This window comes from Mercenaria mercenaria, chromosome 4 (assembly GCF_021730395.1).
Source record: "Mercenaria mercenaria strain notata chromosome 4, MADL_Memer_1, whole genome shotgun sequence".
NCBI classification, from domain to species: domain Eukaryota; kingdom Metazoa; phylum Mollusca; class Bivalvia; order Venerida; family Veneridae; genus Mercenaria; species Mercenaria mercenaria.
Window position 1 is genome coordinate 72,132,614 of NC_069364.1, and position 17,206 is coordinate 72,149,819.

Consider the following 17,206-nt stretch of genomic DNA (forward strand, 5'->3'; position numbering starts at 1 on the left):
GACCACATGCACAGTGTTGTGTACGGAAATGAAATTTGACCTTGAGCTAGTCATTAAGTCTTGAAATTTGGAACACTCAAAAATGGCACATTGGTGGGCGCCAAGATCACTCTGTGATCTCTTGTTCAATTAATCTTTATGAATTTTGGTCAGAATGATTGCCTTGATGAAATCTAGGTCAGGTTCGAATATGGGTCATCTGGGGTCAAAAAGTAGGTCATTAGGTCAAATCAAAGAAAAACATTGTGTATGCCATAGAGGCTATATTTTTCAATTGATCCTCATGAAATTAAGTCAGAATGATAGCCTTGATGAAATCTAGGTCAAGTTTGAATATGGGTCATCTTGGGTTAAAAATTAGGTCACTAGGTCAAATCAAAGAAAAACCTTGTGTATGCGATAGAGGCTGTATTTTTCAATTGATCTTTATGAAATTTGGTCAGAATGATTTCCTTGGTAAAATCTAGGTTGAGTTTGATTATTGGTCATCTGGGATCAAAAAGTAGGTCACTAGGTCAAATCAAAGAAAAACCTTGTGTATGCAATAGAGGCTGTATTTTTCAATTGATCTTTATGAAATTTGGTCAGAATGATTGCCTTGATAAAATCTAGGTTGAGTTTGATTGTTGGTCATCTGGGATCAAAAAGTAGGTCACTAGGTCAAATCAAAGAAAAACCTTGTGTATGCAATAGAGGCTGTATTTTTCAATTGATCTTCATGAAATTTGGTCAGAATGATTGCCTTGATGATATCTAGGTCGTGTTCGAATATGGGTCATCTGGGGTGAAAAAGTAGGTCACTAGGTCAAATCAGAGAAAATACTTGTTTTTGCTCCAATTTTAATGATAATTGGTCAGAATATTTTTTTCCATTAAATCACTAGGTCAGTATGTTTACACTGTTATGGTGTATTGTGGTGTGTTTCTCAGGTGAGCGACCTAGGGCCATCTTGGCCCTCTTGTATTATACTATGAAGCACTGAGAATAGTCTAGTGCGCTGTCAACTGACAGCTCTTGTTAAGATACAGCCTTGAAATTTGAATGACATAATACAGTTTTGCACACCGATCTTAACAGCATAGAAATTTGGACCACGTCAGTAAGTTTCGATAAAGATTTCAATACTCATCTTTCATGTTCTTAGCCCTGACCTACTTTTTTGTTTTTGAAGCTACAGCAAAAAGATTTGGACCACATGTATAATGTTTGATACAGATTTCAATACTCATATTAAATAGTCTTAATCATGACCTGCTGACCTACTTTTTCGTTTTTGAAGTTACAGTTCAGAAATTTGGACCACCTGTATAATTTTTTTTATACAGATTTCAATACTCACCTTGAATAGTCTTAATCGTGACCTTCTAACCTACTTTCTTGTTTTTGAAGATACAGCATGGAAATTTGGACCACATGTAGAACTTTTGATACAGATTTTAATACTCATCTTAAATATTATTAACCCTGACCTACTGACCTACTTCCTTGTTTTTGAAGCTACAGCAAAGAGATTTGGACCACCTGTATTTTTTTAACAGATTTCAGTACTTATCTTGAAGAATCTTTACAATGACCTTCTCACCTAGTTATGTCTCCCACCACACAGTGGTGTGGGAGACATATTGATTTACTCCAGTCTGTCTGTGTGTCCGTGTGTCTGTGTGTGTGTCTGTCACAAAGCTTGTCCGCACTCTAAGTCGAACATTTCTCATCCGATTTTCACCAAACTTGAACAAAATGTGTTTGACCATAAGACCTCGGCCAAGTTCGATAACTAGCCAAATCAGTCCAGGCGTCTTGGAGTTATGGCCCTTGAATTACCAAAAATCGGTCTTTTTACTCTTGTCCGCGCTCTAATTCGAATATTTCTCATCCAATCTTCACCAAACTTAAACAAAATGTGTTTGACCATGAGACCTCGGCCAAGTTCGATAACTAGCCAAATCGGTCCAGGCATTTTGAAGTTACGGCCCTTGAATTATCGAAAAATTGGCCTTTTTACTCTTGTCCGCACTCTTAATCAAACATTTCTCATCCGATCTTCACCAAACTTGAATAAAATGTGTTTGACCATGAGACCTCGGCCATGTTCGATAACTAGCCAAATCGGTCCAGGCATTTTGGAGTTACGGCCCTTGAATTATCGAAAAATCGGCCTTTTTACTCTTGTCCGCACTCTTAAGTCAAACATTTCTCATCCGATCTTCACCAAACTTGAACAAAATGTGTTTGACCATGAGACCTCGGCCAAGTTCAATAACTAGCCAAATCGGTCCAGGCATTTTAGAGTTACGGCCCTTGAATTACCGAAAAAATCCGTCTGTTTACTCTTGTCCGCTCTCTAAGTCGAACATTTCTCATCTGATCTTCACCAAACTTGAACAAAATGTGTTTGGCCATAAGACCTTACCCAAGTTTGATAACTAGCCAAATCCGCCCAGGCACTTTTGATTTATGGCCCTTGAATTACTGACTGGAACCACTCATCCAGACCATCTAATTGGATCCACTCGTCTAAAACATCTAGAGAAACTAACATTTTTCATAGGGGCAGTTGTGGGAGACATGCGCTTTTCTCAAATGCATCTCTAGTTTATTTTGTTTTTGAAGCTTTAGCAAAGAAATTTGTTCAAGCAAGCCATTAAACTCAGGTGAGCGATATAGGGCCATCATGGCCCTCTTGTATAGCTATTTCTAGCTAGATGTAGCTAGATTTAACTATAGAGGTAAATTTTACTTTACTGGGACATGAGTTATAATTGAAAAATGACCGAAGATATCCTGTATATACTAAATCAATGCATTTATGTTATCAATTGCAAGACAAAGTAGAGAAAAAATGAACCACTTTTAACTGACTGAATCATTGGACTTCAGTGCATTCCAGGAGTACAGTACTTTTTGCCCCTTAATCAATGTTAATGTGGACTAGTAGAATTGTCATTCAGACATCTTGAAAGCAGTGTTTTAAAAGTTTACAGATTAGATTAAGTCAAACGTTAAAACATATAGTGAAGCAGATCACAATAACAGGCAATGACAAACTTTATTTACAGGATGATTGTGTGCATGTTACTGGGAATATAAAAGGTCTAGAAGATGGCAAGCATGGATTTCATGTGCATCAGTTTGGAGACAACACTAATGGTATGTATGTATAAATATTTGTATGTTACTTTCAGGGATTGGACACAATTGTCCATCATGTCCATAACTGGCTACTAAAGCCAGTGAGTTCCAGTGGTTAAGTTCGCTGACTTTGAATCACTTGGCCCTTACCGATGTGGGTTTTGAGCCTCACCCAGGCTTTGAATTCTCCAGCAGGCTTACAAAAGGTCGGTGGTTCTACCCAGGTGCCCGCCAGTGATGAAATAATGAACGAATGGGCACCTGGATTTTTAGCCCACCATCATCAGATGGTGGGCTACTCAAATCACTCTGCGTCCCTCTGGCACCAATTTTTCATGAATTATCCCTCCTTTTTACTTAGAATTTCAGGTTAAAGTTTTGATGCACTTGCACTCTATCTCAGTTATTCCTAAATGGATTTGATTCAAACTGAATTTAGTTGTTCCACATCATCACCCACATCATATGGCACAAGGGTTATAACTCTTGTACCAATATTTCATGAATTATCCCCCCTTTTTACTTAGAATTTCCGGTTAAAGTTTTGATGCACTTCCATCGCCACTGTATACACAGTTGTACGGTATTAGTACGGCATACAGTCGTTAGCTTTATGTTGCAAGGGTTGTGGCCTTTTACTTATCTCCTCCATTTGTAATCAAAAAGAGTTGATTTACGTTTCTTTGCCAATAAACGTTGATTTGCATCGTTGCCGTTGTTCCTTGTTAACTGGCGTGGTGGCAGCACTAAAACAAACCCACGTTCTTCCCCTACACACTGAGGACGAGCGAGGTCATGGACATTTGAACTAGTGCACAAAACAATTTGCTGAGGCAGTTTTTCTTTGACTGTTAAACGCAAATTGACCACTGCGGCTGGTGTAAGGGCGCCAAAACAGTGATCCCTGACTAAAAATGAAACAATAACTTCTTTTGAAGGATTGACACAAAATCTTCATTACACACTATCCCTCGATCCAAATTTTGCCAGTTTTCTTGTTGATGGCTTCACCTGGGCAAAGAAGACCGTAACTCATCCACTTAAGAGGTTTTGATGATGATGGTGAGGCTGTTCCTGAGGTAAAAAGATGCACTGCTGCACAGAAGTGTACCCATCTTGAGCTAATGTTGGGACAAATAGCCAATTATTGCCCAGTAATTTCTAGGAACACCATTGTTAAAAATTCCACTTCGGTAAACAGTATCTGGCAAGCTATTCGGTTACATTTCGGGTTCCAGACATCTGGCGGGCATTTCATGAACTTTAATAACTTGAAACTAGAACCAGGTGAACGACCGGAACATTTATTTCAACGACTCACCAGTTTTATAGAAGACAATCTTCTTCGTGCTGATGGGTCAATAAAATATCATGGTGAGGTTCCGGACAGTGACGAGGACATTTCACCTACCATTGAAAATTTAATCGTACTTACCTGGCTGAGGCTTATTATACCCCCACAAAACGAAGTTTGGGGGGGGGGGGGGGGGGGGGGTGGGGCGTATAATAGGAGTGAGCTAGCTTGGCGGTCGGTTGGTCGGTCTGTTGGTTTTGCATGGTTTCAGGATGATAACTCAAGAAAGGCTTGACTAATTTAAATAATTTTTGGTACACAGGTGTAACATCAGAAAATACAGGTCAAGTTTGAATTTGGGGTCAGTAGGTCAAAGGTCAAGGTCACAGTGACCCTGAACAGTTAAACGGTTTCGGGATGATAACTTGAGAAGGCTTGGGCCTAGGATCATAAATTTTGGTACACAGGTGTAACATCATGAAATGCAGGTCAAGTTCAACTTTGAGGTCTGTAGGTCAAAGGTCACAGTGACTCGGAACAGTTAAATGGTTTCTGGATGATAACTTGAGAACGCTTGGGCCTAGGATCATAAATTTTGGTACACAGGTGTAACATCATGAAATGCAGATCAGGTTCGACTTTGAGGTCTGTAGGTCAAAGGTCAAGGTCACAGTGACTCAGAAAAGTTAAATGGTTTCCGGATTATAACTTGAGAAGGCTTGGGCCTAGGATCATAAGTTCTGGTACACGGGTATAACCGTGAAATACAGGTCAAATTCTACTTTGAGGTCAGTAGGTCAAAGCTCAAGGTCACGGTTACTTGGAACAGTTAAACGGTTTCCGGATGATAACTTGAGAATGCTTGGGCCTAGGATCATGAAAATTGATAGGCAGGTTGGTTATGACTAGCAGATGACCCGTAATGATTTTGAGTAGTAGGTCAAGGTCACAGTGACCCGGAACATTTAAACAGTTTTCAGACAATAACTTGAGAATGCTTCGGACTAGGATCAGGAAAATTAATCTGGAGGTTGGTCATGTCAAGCAGATGACCCATATTGATTTTGAGTTCCAAAGGTCAAAGGTCATTTAAACCTTTTACGGACAATAACTTGAGAACGCTTGGGCGGAGGATCATGAAACTTCATAGGGAGGTTGATCATGACTAGCAGACCTCTATTGATTTTGTGGTCAATAGGTCAAAGGTCAAGCAAGTTCGGCTTTGACATTGGCTTAGTTCTGTGACAAGGCCATATTGTGGGGGTATAATTCGTCACTCCTGTGACAACTCTAGTTCACCCAGAACTTCCTGCGCTTGTGAAACAGAGATATGGTACAGAACTACGGTTGCAGACACTTGCCTCTCTGAAGCCAGAAATATCTCTGGCTCTTGACACATTGTTAGACGAAATTCATTCTGTCGCGGAGGTTAAAGTATTAAGAGCATCATATAAGGGCAAGAAAAATTTTCCAGCTCTGAATCCAAAAGACCATCCAAAACGTGATTGTGTACTGTGCAAACAAGCAGGACGGCCTGCTCAACACTATCTGAGTGCATGTATCTACCTCCCTGAGGAAGATCGGTTATACAGTCTAACCTGTACTAACGGTCACCTCCGATCAGCGGTCACCTCCGTTCAGCGGCCATTTTATGACGCCCCCGACGGATTTTCCTCTATTTTATCACTTTATTCAGCGGCCACCTGTCGTCTGCGGCCAGCGAAATTGCCTCCCGACCGCCGTATTTGACCCCTTTCAGCGGCCATTTTTCTTCCAAAACGAATTATTTTTAGGCAATAATCGCCGAAGATACCCGATTTTGAGAAGCACGTGGTTGCTAAGTTTTGCGTGACTTCACCATAAGAACAACAAAATGACATGAGCTTCTCAATTAAAACTGATAACCAAAGGTGTAATCCCCTTTTGTTATGATCAAATGGCCAGTAATTATCGGCAATTAACGTGTCACCTCGTGTCAAATTTGTTGTTCACAGTTTGACCTTGGTTAAAGATAATACTCGATAATTAATTAGTAGCATAATATTTGTGATTTTGTATACTTTTGTCATCAAAATACTTTTAAATTTATACGAAATTGTGTTTGAAAAAAAAAAAAATAAACCACTCTATCTTTTACGGAACGTAACGGCAATCTTAGATTTAGCGTAGACAATAAGCGCCGAGAGTAGCGTCCCTTACCAAAATGGCGAAAATTGTAAACAAACTTGTTTTGAAGTTGGAAAATTGTCTGTAACAATTTTTGTAGTAAAAAAACCACGCCGGAGTTTTAGATTGCTAAGAATACCATTCGTATTGCGAAGGCAAATGCACGTCGTTGTATCCTGGTAAAATAATTAAAGAAAACCCAAAAAGAAATGGGCCTAAAGGCTATAGACTGGTCAGAAGTCTGAAAAATACATATACTGGCTGCACCTCCGATCAGCGGTCACCTGGCTTAAGCGGCCAAATTGTCTGCTTCCCTTGGCTGGCTGCTTAAGACAGGTTAGACTGTATATAAGTAAAGCACGACAGACTGTTTCCTACTACTCCTCGTCGGAGGTTAGTGATGATGATACAACTCAAGTCACAGATAACACTAGTAATTCTAGGGTAGCCGCTATGTCGGGACGCGTTAGCACTAAGCAGTCGCCATATTTCAAAGCATTTTATAAGCACTTCCCATTACATCTTGCGCTTGATACTAGGGCTGAAATATCTATGATTAAGGTTTCAACTGCTGCGCGTATTGGTGCCATTGTTACTAACAGTAATCAAAGCGCTTGTCAGGCTGATGGGTTCACACCCTTAGAGGTAATTGGAGAAACAAGACTAACTCTATCCAGACAAGATAAAGACATGTATTTGGAAGCTCTCGTTGTAGGCGATCTTAACAGTGACATATTTGCCGGAATTTCTTTCATAACGTGTAATGACATTTCTGTCAGACCGGCTAAACAGCAAATTACCATCGATAGTTGCGACGTTTTTAACTCGCATTAGTGATAAAAACAAAAATTGCATGAGACGAGCTCAAGCTAGCATCCTACGAGCTAAAGTCGGTACCATCTGGCCAGGGGACTATGTTGAACTTGATGTTCCATCAGATTTTGTGGAGGACTGTATCATAGTTATTGAACCGCGTAATGACAATGCTCCAGTTGGAACTGTTGATTGGCCGAGACCTCGTATTACTGTATCGATCGCGGAAAAAATTCGTTTGTGCAACGATACCTGCCAACCACAACAGTTACGAAAAAATGATCATGTCTGTCAAATTTTGAATACATGTGTTCCTTCTGTCAATGATGACACTAATAAGTAACATGTATCTGCAGCAAGTTCTCCTAAGTATTACTCTGACACTGTCAAGCTTGATCCTGATGAAATCCTTCCTAGTGACACTCATCAGTTTCAAGAACTGTTAAGGGAACGTGATGAAGTTTTCAGTACTGACCTGCAGGGTTATAATGGTGCGGAAGGATCTTTTGAAGCTGTTGTTAATATGGGACCAACTCAACCCCCACAACGCAAAGGTCATCTTCCTCAGTATGATCGCGATAAGGTAGTAGAGCTACAAGAAAAATTTGATGAATTAGGTCAGGGTGTATTCAAGCGACCAGAGGATGTTGGTGTCTCAGTTGAGTATCTAAATCCCTCCTTTCTGGTCAAGGAGTCGTCTGGTGGATTTCGTTTGGTAACTGCTTTTGCTGAAGTTGGACAGTACAGTAAACCACAACTTCGTTAATGTCAGATGTAGACTCTGTTTTGAGAACTGTTGGTCAGTGGAAATATGTCATTGTTGCTGATCTTACAAGTGCCTTTTATCAGATACCATTATTGTGTTCATCGTTGAAATATTGCGGTGTTGCTACACCATTCCGCTGGGTTCGAGTGTACACTAAAAGTGCCATGGGAATGTCTGGTTCTGAAATGGCTCTAGAGGAATTAATGTGTTGCGTACTAGGTGACTGTTTACAAGATGGCTGTGTCGCAAAGTTAGCTGGTGATTTATACTGTGGGGGGAACAGCCCTGAAGAACTTATTTGTAACTGGACCAGAGTCCTAAAAGCACTTCGGAAGTGCAACCTTAGATTATCTCTGTCAAAAACAATCATCTGTCCGCATTCAACTATCATACTTGGTTGGGTTTGGAAGGATGGCCAAATCTCCGCCAGTCCACATAAGGTTGCGGTCTAAAATTGTCAACATGTCCACCGCCAACTTCTGTTCGTGATCTTCGTGCATTCATAGGTGCTTATAAGATGCTTGCAAGAGTCTTACCAGGGTGTGCAGAATACTTAGTGTCATTGGAAGCGGCTTCATCTGGAAAAGAGTCACGTGATAAACAAGTGTTGACAGATAGCTTACGTTCAGACTTCAGTTCTGCACAAATGCCTTGAGCACACACAAATCTATAACGCTTCCCAAGACCGATGATCAGTTATGGATTGTAACTGATGGATCCGTTTCAAAACATGGTATAGGTGCTACTTTGTATGTTAATCGGGGCAGCAAATTGTTACTAGCAGGATTCTTCAGTGCCAAACTTAAGAAACACCAAGTGTCATGGTTACCGTGCGAGATCGAAGCCTTGAGCATAGCGGCCGTGATTAAGCATTTTGCTCCTTTCATAATTCAGTCTAAACATAAGCCGTGTGTACTAACTGATAGTAAACCTTGCGTACAGGCTATACTGAAACTTGGTCGTGGTGAATTTTCTGCAAGTCCCCGCGTTACCTCATTTCTCTCCGTGGTTAGTCGGTATCAAGTGAGTATGCAACATGTTGCTGGGTCAGCTAACTTTCCTTTAGATTTCGCGAGTAGAAATGCTGCCGAATGCTTGGAACCACAGTGTCAAGTGTATTCATTTATAAGTCGTCTTGAGGATTCAGTAGTCAGATCAGTTAGCATTCAGGACATTATTGAAAATAACAGTCGCTTACAGTTCACATCAAGATCAGCCTAGTAAGACCCTTAGACAGAGTGCCCTGATTTACGACGCACTATGGCTCATTTGAAGCAAGGCACGTGTCCGTCCAAGAAACAAACTAAAGTGAAAGACGTAAAGAGATATCTCAGTGTTGCTTCCATCGCTAATGATGGTTTACTCATTGTTAGACGCAGTGATCCATTGTTACCTCCAGCTGACTTAATTATCGTACCGCGCAGTGTATTGAATGGTTTGGTCACCGCTTTACACTTAAAACTTTGTCATCCCACCAAACATCAGTTACAATTAGTTCTTAAGCGTCAGTTTTATGCATTGGATCTCTCAAAAGAGTGTGTGAGAGTTGTCATATGTGTGCTTCACTCAAGCAATTTCCTGAAAGTCTTGTGAAACAATCCTCAGAGGAACCACCTGAGCATGTCGGTATCAACTTCGCGGCAGATGTCTTAAAGCGAAACCGCCAACTTGTACTCGTCGTTTGTGAAACAGTCACATCTTACACGTCAGCTTGCATTATTGCAGATGAGAAACGTGACACATTACGCGATAACTTAGTCAGCCTAATGGTTGGAATGCATCCATTAAATGGCCCAAACGCAGTCGTCCGTGTAGATCCTGCTCTAGGATTCACTTCGTTGAATGATAACAAACTTCTTGAACAGTATAACATTTCACTTCAGATTGGACGGGTTAAGAATCACAACATAAACCCTGTTGCTGAAAAAGCCATTGCAGAGCTAGAAACTGAACTATTGCGTTTTGAACCAAGAGGGGGACCGGTGTCTAGTTTAGATCTCTCAGTCTGTGTTTCACGACTTAATTCAAGTATTCTCAATCAGGGCTTGTCAGCGCGTGAACTATTGACTCATAGAGATCAGTTCACACGTGAACAGATCCCATTAATAGATCATGACATCGTTTTGAATCAACATAGTTTACGTGAGAAGAATCATAAATACAGTGAGAAAACTAAATGTCCTAATGTTCCACACAGTTCAAACCAGGTCAGTGTAGGAGATTTAGTATATTTATATTCAGATAAGCAGAAATCTCGTGCGAGGGACAGATACCTTGTTGTTTCTATTGATGGTGAATGGTGCTTTATAAAAAAGTTCACTGGAAATCAGTTACGCGCTACATCTTACAAAATAAAACTGTCTGAATGTTACCACATTGAGAGTAAGATTCATTCTAATTATTCCTTAAGTCTGCAAGATTTTGAAAACGAGAGTGATAATGAGGACACTGAATCAAACACGTGCATTTCTGAGATGGTTCCAGTACCTCCAACATTAACTACACCATTACTGAATGACAATGTCCTTCGTGAGCCTTCTGAACCCCAAAATATATTAATGTTAATTGGCTAAATTGATGAAAGCCCTCCTCTGGACAATGGGCGTTCTGATGAAGGTATAGATGAAACTCCACAGTCTAGGCCACAAAGATGTCGTAAACCTCGAAAGTACCTGGAGGATTAAGAGACATAAACAGTTCATGACTATAAACTACATACCAGTATTTGTAAACCTGGCGGCATATTTACCACTAGTGCACACTAGTGTACATTCGTTGGAATATTGATCATCTATGATAGCTTAAGAGTTTGGTTGAGAAATGTTTTTCATGTGATAGGACTAGAATCCGTATGTTTCCATGTGACAGTGTATTTTTTAACATTTCTATGCTTTTCCATTACTCTCAGTTGTTCCACATCATTTCCATTACTCTCAGTTGTTCCACATCATCTACCACATCATATGACACAAGGTGCATAACTCTTGCACCAATATTTTATGAATTATGCCCCCTTTTTGCTTAGAATTAAACTTATTTAGTGTCCGATACACTTTATCTTTACCTCTCTTATTACTTAATATTTTTGACACAGACTCAAGCTATTGGTGTGCAATATCTTTATCCTTCATTGGAGTCATTAAACACTCCAGTGACAGCTCTAGTTTCCTCAGATGTGCCCAGTTTCACTATCCAGCATCGAAATAGTCGAGCGCTGTCTCTTGTGACAGCTCTTGTTAGCTCACCTGTCACGTAGTGACAGGGTGAGCTTTTGTGATCATCTGCAATTTCTTGCGAACACAATAGAGACCACATTTTGCAATCAAATTTAATCAAATTTGCACACAACTTGTATTGGCATAATATCTTGGTTCCTTTCGAAAACTGTCCAGATCCCTTCATGAGTTCCAGAATTATGGCCCCTTAACGGGCCAAAATTTGCTATTTTGGCTTGTGAACATGATAGAGACCACATTTTGCAATCAACTTTAATCAAACTTACACACAACTTGTATTGGCATAATATCTTGCTTCCTTTCGAAAACTGGCCAGATCCCGTCATGGTTTTCAGAGTTATGTCCCCTTAAATGACCAAAATTTGCTATTTTGGCTTTTGCAGCCATGGCTTCATGTATGGTTTGATTTGATACAACTTTGCAAAATATCTTCAACAACAATAAATCTTGGAGCCCATGATGAATCCGTCAGATCCAATCAAATTTTCTATTTTGGCCCTTTCAGCCATATAGAAGTTTCATTTATGCTTTGATTTGATACAAACTTGCACAGAATGATTATCTTGATGATCTCTAGGCCTGGATCGAAACTAGGTCATGTCGGGTCAGAAGCTAGGACATCAGGTCAAATCAAAGGAAAAGCTTGTTAACAACCAAGAGGCCACATTTATGACCCTATCTTCAGGAAACTTGGTCGGAATGTTTATCTTGATGATTTCTATGCCAAATTGGAAACTGGGTCATATGGGGTCAAAAACTAGGTCACCCGGCTAAATCAAAGGAAAAGCTTGTTAACACTCTTGAGGACACATTTATGACCCTGTCTTCATGAAACTTGGTCAAAATGTTTATCTTGATGATTTCTAGGCTAAGTTTGAAACTGGGTCATGTGGGTTCAAAAAACTAGGTCAGTAGGTCAAATGTTGCAAAAAGTTGATCGAAAAATTAAAAGAACTCAAAACAGTTCTAGAAGTGGAGGGAGGAATAGCAAGGACACAATATGCATACAGAAAAAACAAGCCGTGTATACAAGCAGTGCTTAGAATCATCAGCCTTGTAGAAGATGCATACAGCAAAAATGAAAAGTCAGCATTAGTACTAATGGACTAAGAGTCATGTTTTGAAAGAGTGTGGAGGGCAGGTCTCATGAAGAAAGCTTCAGATCTAGGAATTAAGGGCAGACTTTGGTTGTATCTCAAAAACTTCTTAACAGACAGACAATAATACCTAAAGGTTAACGGTTACATATCTGAAGAGCTGACATCAAAAGTTGGAATACCGCAGGGATCTGTTTTAAGTCCTACATTATGCAATTTATATACAAATGATTCCCGTGATGCTGTAGAAGGAAAACATGTGGAATATGCAGATGATGCAGGCTTACTGAATCAAGCATTAGAGATAAAAGATGTGATACAGAAAACAATTGAGGACCTAGACAGAATTTGTAAATGGTGCAGTAAATGGAATATGAAAGTTCCTCCTGAAAAAACACAGGCAATAATCTTTTGCAAAAATAGAGATGAAATACAGGATACATGTACAGAAATTAACATCAAACTAGACAACAAGAAAATTGGTATTAAACGCAGTGGCAAACTGCTTGGAGTTACCCTAGATGATAAACTGACTTTCCAAGAACATATAGCTGAAAAAACAAAATCAGCATTTGCAGCACTGAGAAATATTGACATCTTCGTCAATCAAAATACAGGTTGTTCATTGTCTAACTATATGAGATTGTACAAATCTTTGGTATTGCCAGTAATAGACTATGGAGCACCTTTACTTGTTACAGCAACTGACAGTTATTACAGACAGTTTAATGGAATCCAGAGAAGCGCAATGCTGAAAGCAACTGGATGTGTATCAAGTACCAGTACAGACACATTAGAAGTTCTGACTAATTGCACCCCTATTGAACTGCATATGAAATTAAGGCATTGTCAAGAGTTGATAAGAATAGCTGAGAAACGAGAGACAGATCCTTTGAAGGAAGAATTTAATGCATGGATGGCAGAATGTCATAACCACAGAGGAAGACCAAAAACATTCCAGTTACTAGTCAGTAGATTTAATGAGGTTAGAGAAGATGTGAGATTAGAACATATTGAAAAAGAATTTGAATACAGTAAAGAACATTTTGGGCTGTCTAGAGCCAAAGAATATATACATTTCATGACTCTAAGGAAATACAGGCGGCCAGTATAAAAGAAGTATTAGGGTCTTGTAAAGACAATTGTATCTTAGCCTTCACAGACGGATCGGCAATAGGGAACCCTGGCCCAACAGGAGCTGGGGCAGCAATTTATCTAAATGGGTATGAATCATCTGCAGTCCTCTTGAAGAAGCCAGTAAGCAAATTTGGAAATAATTTTGCGGGAGAGATCGTAGGTATTGAAATTGCACTGGAATTCCTCACTGAGGTAAAAACACCTACATAAAAAAATATTCACATCTTCACTGACTGTCAGGCTGCAATCACCTCAGTGTTTTGTAAAGAGGTCCCTACTCAAATGATTGAAAATATTCTAATCATCAAGAAATATTTGTCAGTCCTACAGGATAAAAAGTACAAAATTGAAGTTCATTGGATTCCAGGCCAGAAAAACATAACAGGAAACGAGTTGACAGATGAACAGGCAAAAGCTGCAGCTATAGAAATATGCTCCAAAGATGAGACAGAGGTCACAAATAAGAGGGATGCTAGGGAAGTTGTTAAAAATATGAAAGAAAAAATAAAAGAAAAATGGAACAAGTACAATCTGACTTAAGTACTTGATCTTCTAAACGAAGATCTGAAAACGACCCATTCACATTCGTCTTCTGTATATTTTGGATTTCCAGTATTGCTATTTTTATTTTATCCAATCAAACGACTTGTTCGAATGTCAAAGAGTAAGAAAAATGTGCAATTATTCCAGGGCTCGAACCCGGGACCCCTCGCTTACAAAGCAAGTGGCCTACCGACTGAGCTAACCGGCTATCTGATACATTATGATATAAGAATTGTAAATATCAAAAGTCAAGGCAACAGGTAGATTTGCAAGATGTTGTAAGTTAGGCTCTGATTGGTTAGCGAAAGGGTCGTCAGAACGAGGCAATGAATAGGTCGTTCTCAGATCCTATGCGTAGCGTTATAGGATATGTACTTTAGTCAGATTGGAACAAGTACAACCTGTCAGAAAACATTGAAAATATTCAGGAAGTTTATCAGAAAGCAGAAGTTAGGTCTTTGGTAGGAGAGGAAAACAGGAAGATTTTTTGTATTATCAATCAGTTATTAAGAGGTCACTCAGTATTAAACGCACACTGGTCAAAAATTGATCCAACAAAATCAGCAATGTGCAGCCAATGCAAGGTTCCAGAAACAGTACAACATTACATTTTTCATTGTGCCAGATTTACACAACAGAGAGAGATACTTGAAAGAGACATAGAGACAATACTATACAGTGAAAACATTAATTGTGGTAACATATCAACGGCTACCCTAGTAAAAGAACTGGCTGATAACAGGGTTGAGGCAAGGAGAGAACTGATAGATGTTTTCAGCCAATATATACAAAATTCTGGTTGCTTCAGCAGCGAATCAGAATAAACTCCTTCCCAGAAGTGACATATATGCAAATGAGTTTAAGTACATGAGTTTAAAAAAGTACAAAGGATGACAATGATGTGGCCGCACATGAGTTAACAGCTACACAATAGCAAACTAGAACAACAACAACAACAAAACAGTGTAACAAAACAGAGGTGGATATAAGAATTGTTACTCATTTTCTGAAGAAGTTGATAAATTGAGAAGCCCTAAATATTGATACAATGTCCCTGAAAAGTCTCTAAAAAGTCCCTGAATATTTCCATGAAAAGTCTGTATGAACCATCTTCTTCTCATGAACCCTTGGATGCAGAAAACTATTATAAAGAGACCTGCCAAAACATCATTTGTCTGTGTGTATTTTTCCACCCAGCTTTAAAGACCTTAAAAGCATATTGTGTTTGAACTGTTTGTCATCTGTCACACTAATTTACTTCTGCTACCTTTTGGAACTTTCAACACCAGGTGCATATTATAGTCCTCTTCCTAAGTGGCAGACTGTAAGCTCGGAAACTCAGATGAGCGATTTAGGGCCGTCATGGCACTCTGTTTGACTTATTCAACCCACTATATGCCATAACAGTTACGCAATAAGTTAAAAGTATACTAGTACAGCAGATTTTTCAAAATTTCATTCCAGAGCAACAGTGAAATTGATTCAATGCATTTAACTTGATTTTCTTATTTGATTGTTCACTTGTTTCTCTTCAATTATTATGTAATGTTTCAGGTTGCACAAGTGCAGGTGCCCATTTCAACCCAGATGGCAAAGAACATGGAGGTCCAGATGATGCTGAAAGGTAAGCATAAAGATTGACAACAGAATGTCTGTTTAGCTCACCTGAATAGGAAGTAAATGCTCACAGTCCTATGTCTGTCCGTCCATCCAAACTTTTCTTCAGATGACATCTCTATTAAAAGTACTTGTCAGAATTGCACTGACTTTGTCAGTAGCATCCTGGCATGATTCTCTGTCAAGTTTATTCAGCTGTTTCAGGTTGGCCCCTTTCAGGACTTCAAAACAAGCATCAATTTTTTACCTCATTGATATACAACATGCAGAGCGTACCAGGTCACTAGGACCAAGGTCAAGATCAGACATGTAGGTCAAATGTCATATAACATAATGTCGTATCTACTCCATATCTTCAAAATTTCTGAGAAACTCTTCATCAATTTAGCATCAGTTATTAACCTTAACAAGACTATGTGCGGAGTACACAATTGTGGGTTTGAGCCTCACTCTGGGCATTGAATTCTTCATGTGAGGAAGCCATCCAGCTGGCTTATGGAAGGTGGGTGGTTCTACCCATGTGCCTGCTGTGATGAAATATTGCATGGAGGGACAAAAGGTCAAAGGATATGGTCAAAAAAATTTACTTTCTCTGTATAAAAGTAGAGTCTGTGGGTATTGATCACCTTTATTGATAGCTATTGTGTTCTGTATGGTTATACGACTTTTAGCAGTAACAAATGAAAGAGCATAGCATTTTCTTTGACCAAAAAAAAGTCCCAGCTGCCTATGGCGGGATTCGAACCCAAGCTGCTCGGGTGCTAGTCCAGTGCTCTGACTACTAAGCCAAAGAGTCATTTCCCTGACACAGTTGTCAGAGATTGGCTTTAAAAGTAGAGGCTATGCGTAAGCGACCATAACACTTCAAAGATATCATCATTTATGATGATGTGTAAATCATTTTGGTATAAAAAGAGCCATTTTCGCCACAAGATAAAGTCCGTATCCTGGTCTGGGCCCCCATCTTACGACTTTTAGGCATAATCAGAAATTAAAGAGAGCATTTTCATGACGAAAAGCCCCAGCAGTCTAAGGCAGGATTCAAACACAGGTGCTAGTCCAATGCTCTAACCACTTATACAAAGAGTTGACTCGCTGACTCTTGTCAGAGATTGGCTTTAAATATACAGGCTATGCGTAAGCGACTGTAACAATGGCTGTATGGAAAAGATAAAAATTCTCCTCTAAAACTGTTTACCCAAATTCAAAATAATGTGATATTTAGCTGATCAACCAATTAGTTCAAGCACCTGCCTCCTGGCCCCCTCCCCTGCAATTTGTTTATTATTACTTTTAGTTTTTTGTGCATCTTGATATTGTCTCTTTGTATCACATCATCCCAGTCTGCCCTTTAACTCCCACTCTCACTTACCCCACACCCCACATTTTTTTTTCTGATCTTTAATT

The 17,206-nt window shown here is 39.4% G+C and overlaps 1 protein-coding gene across 1 annotated transcript in view; it reads left to right on the forward strand.

Moving 5' to 3' along the window:
- The window catches only part of LOC128556663 (superoxide dismutase [Cu-Zn]-like), a 51,282-nt gene that overhangs the window by 19,209 nt on the left and 14,867 nt on the right, over nucleotides 1-17,206 (forward strand). The window contains exons 2-3 of the mRNA XM_053542271.1: nucleotides 3,058-3,148; nucleotides 15,737-15,806. Coding sequence (XP_053398246.1) covers nucleotides 3,058-3,148; nucleotides 15,737-15,806 — 161 coding nt within the window. The remainder of the gene's footprint in view (nucleotides 1-3,057; nucleotides 3,149-15,736; nucleotides 15,807-17,206) is intronic.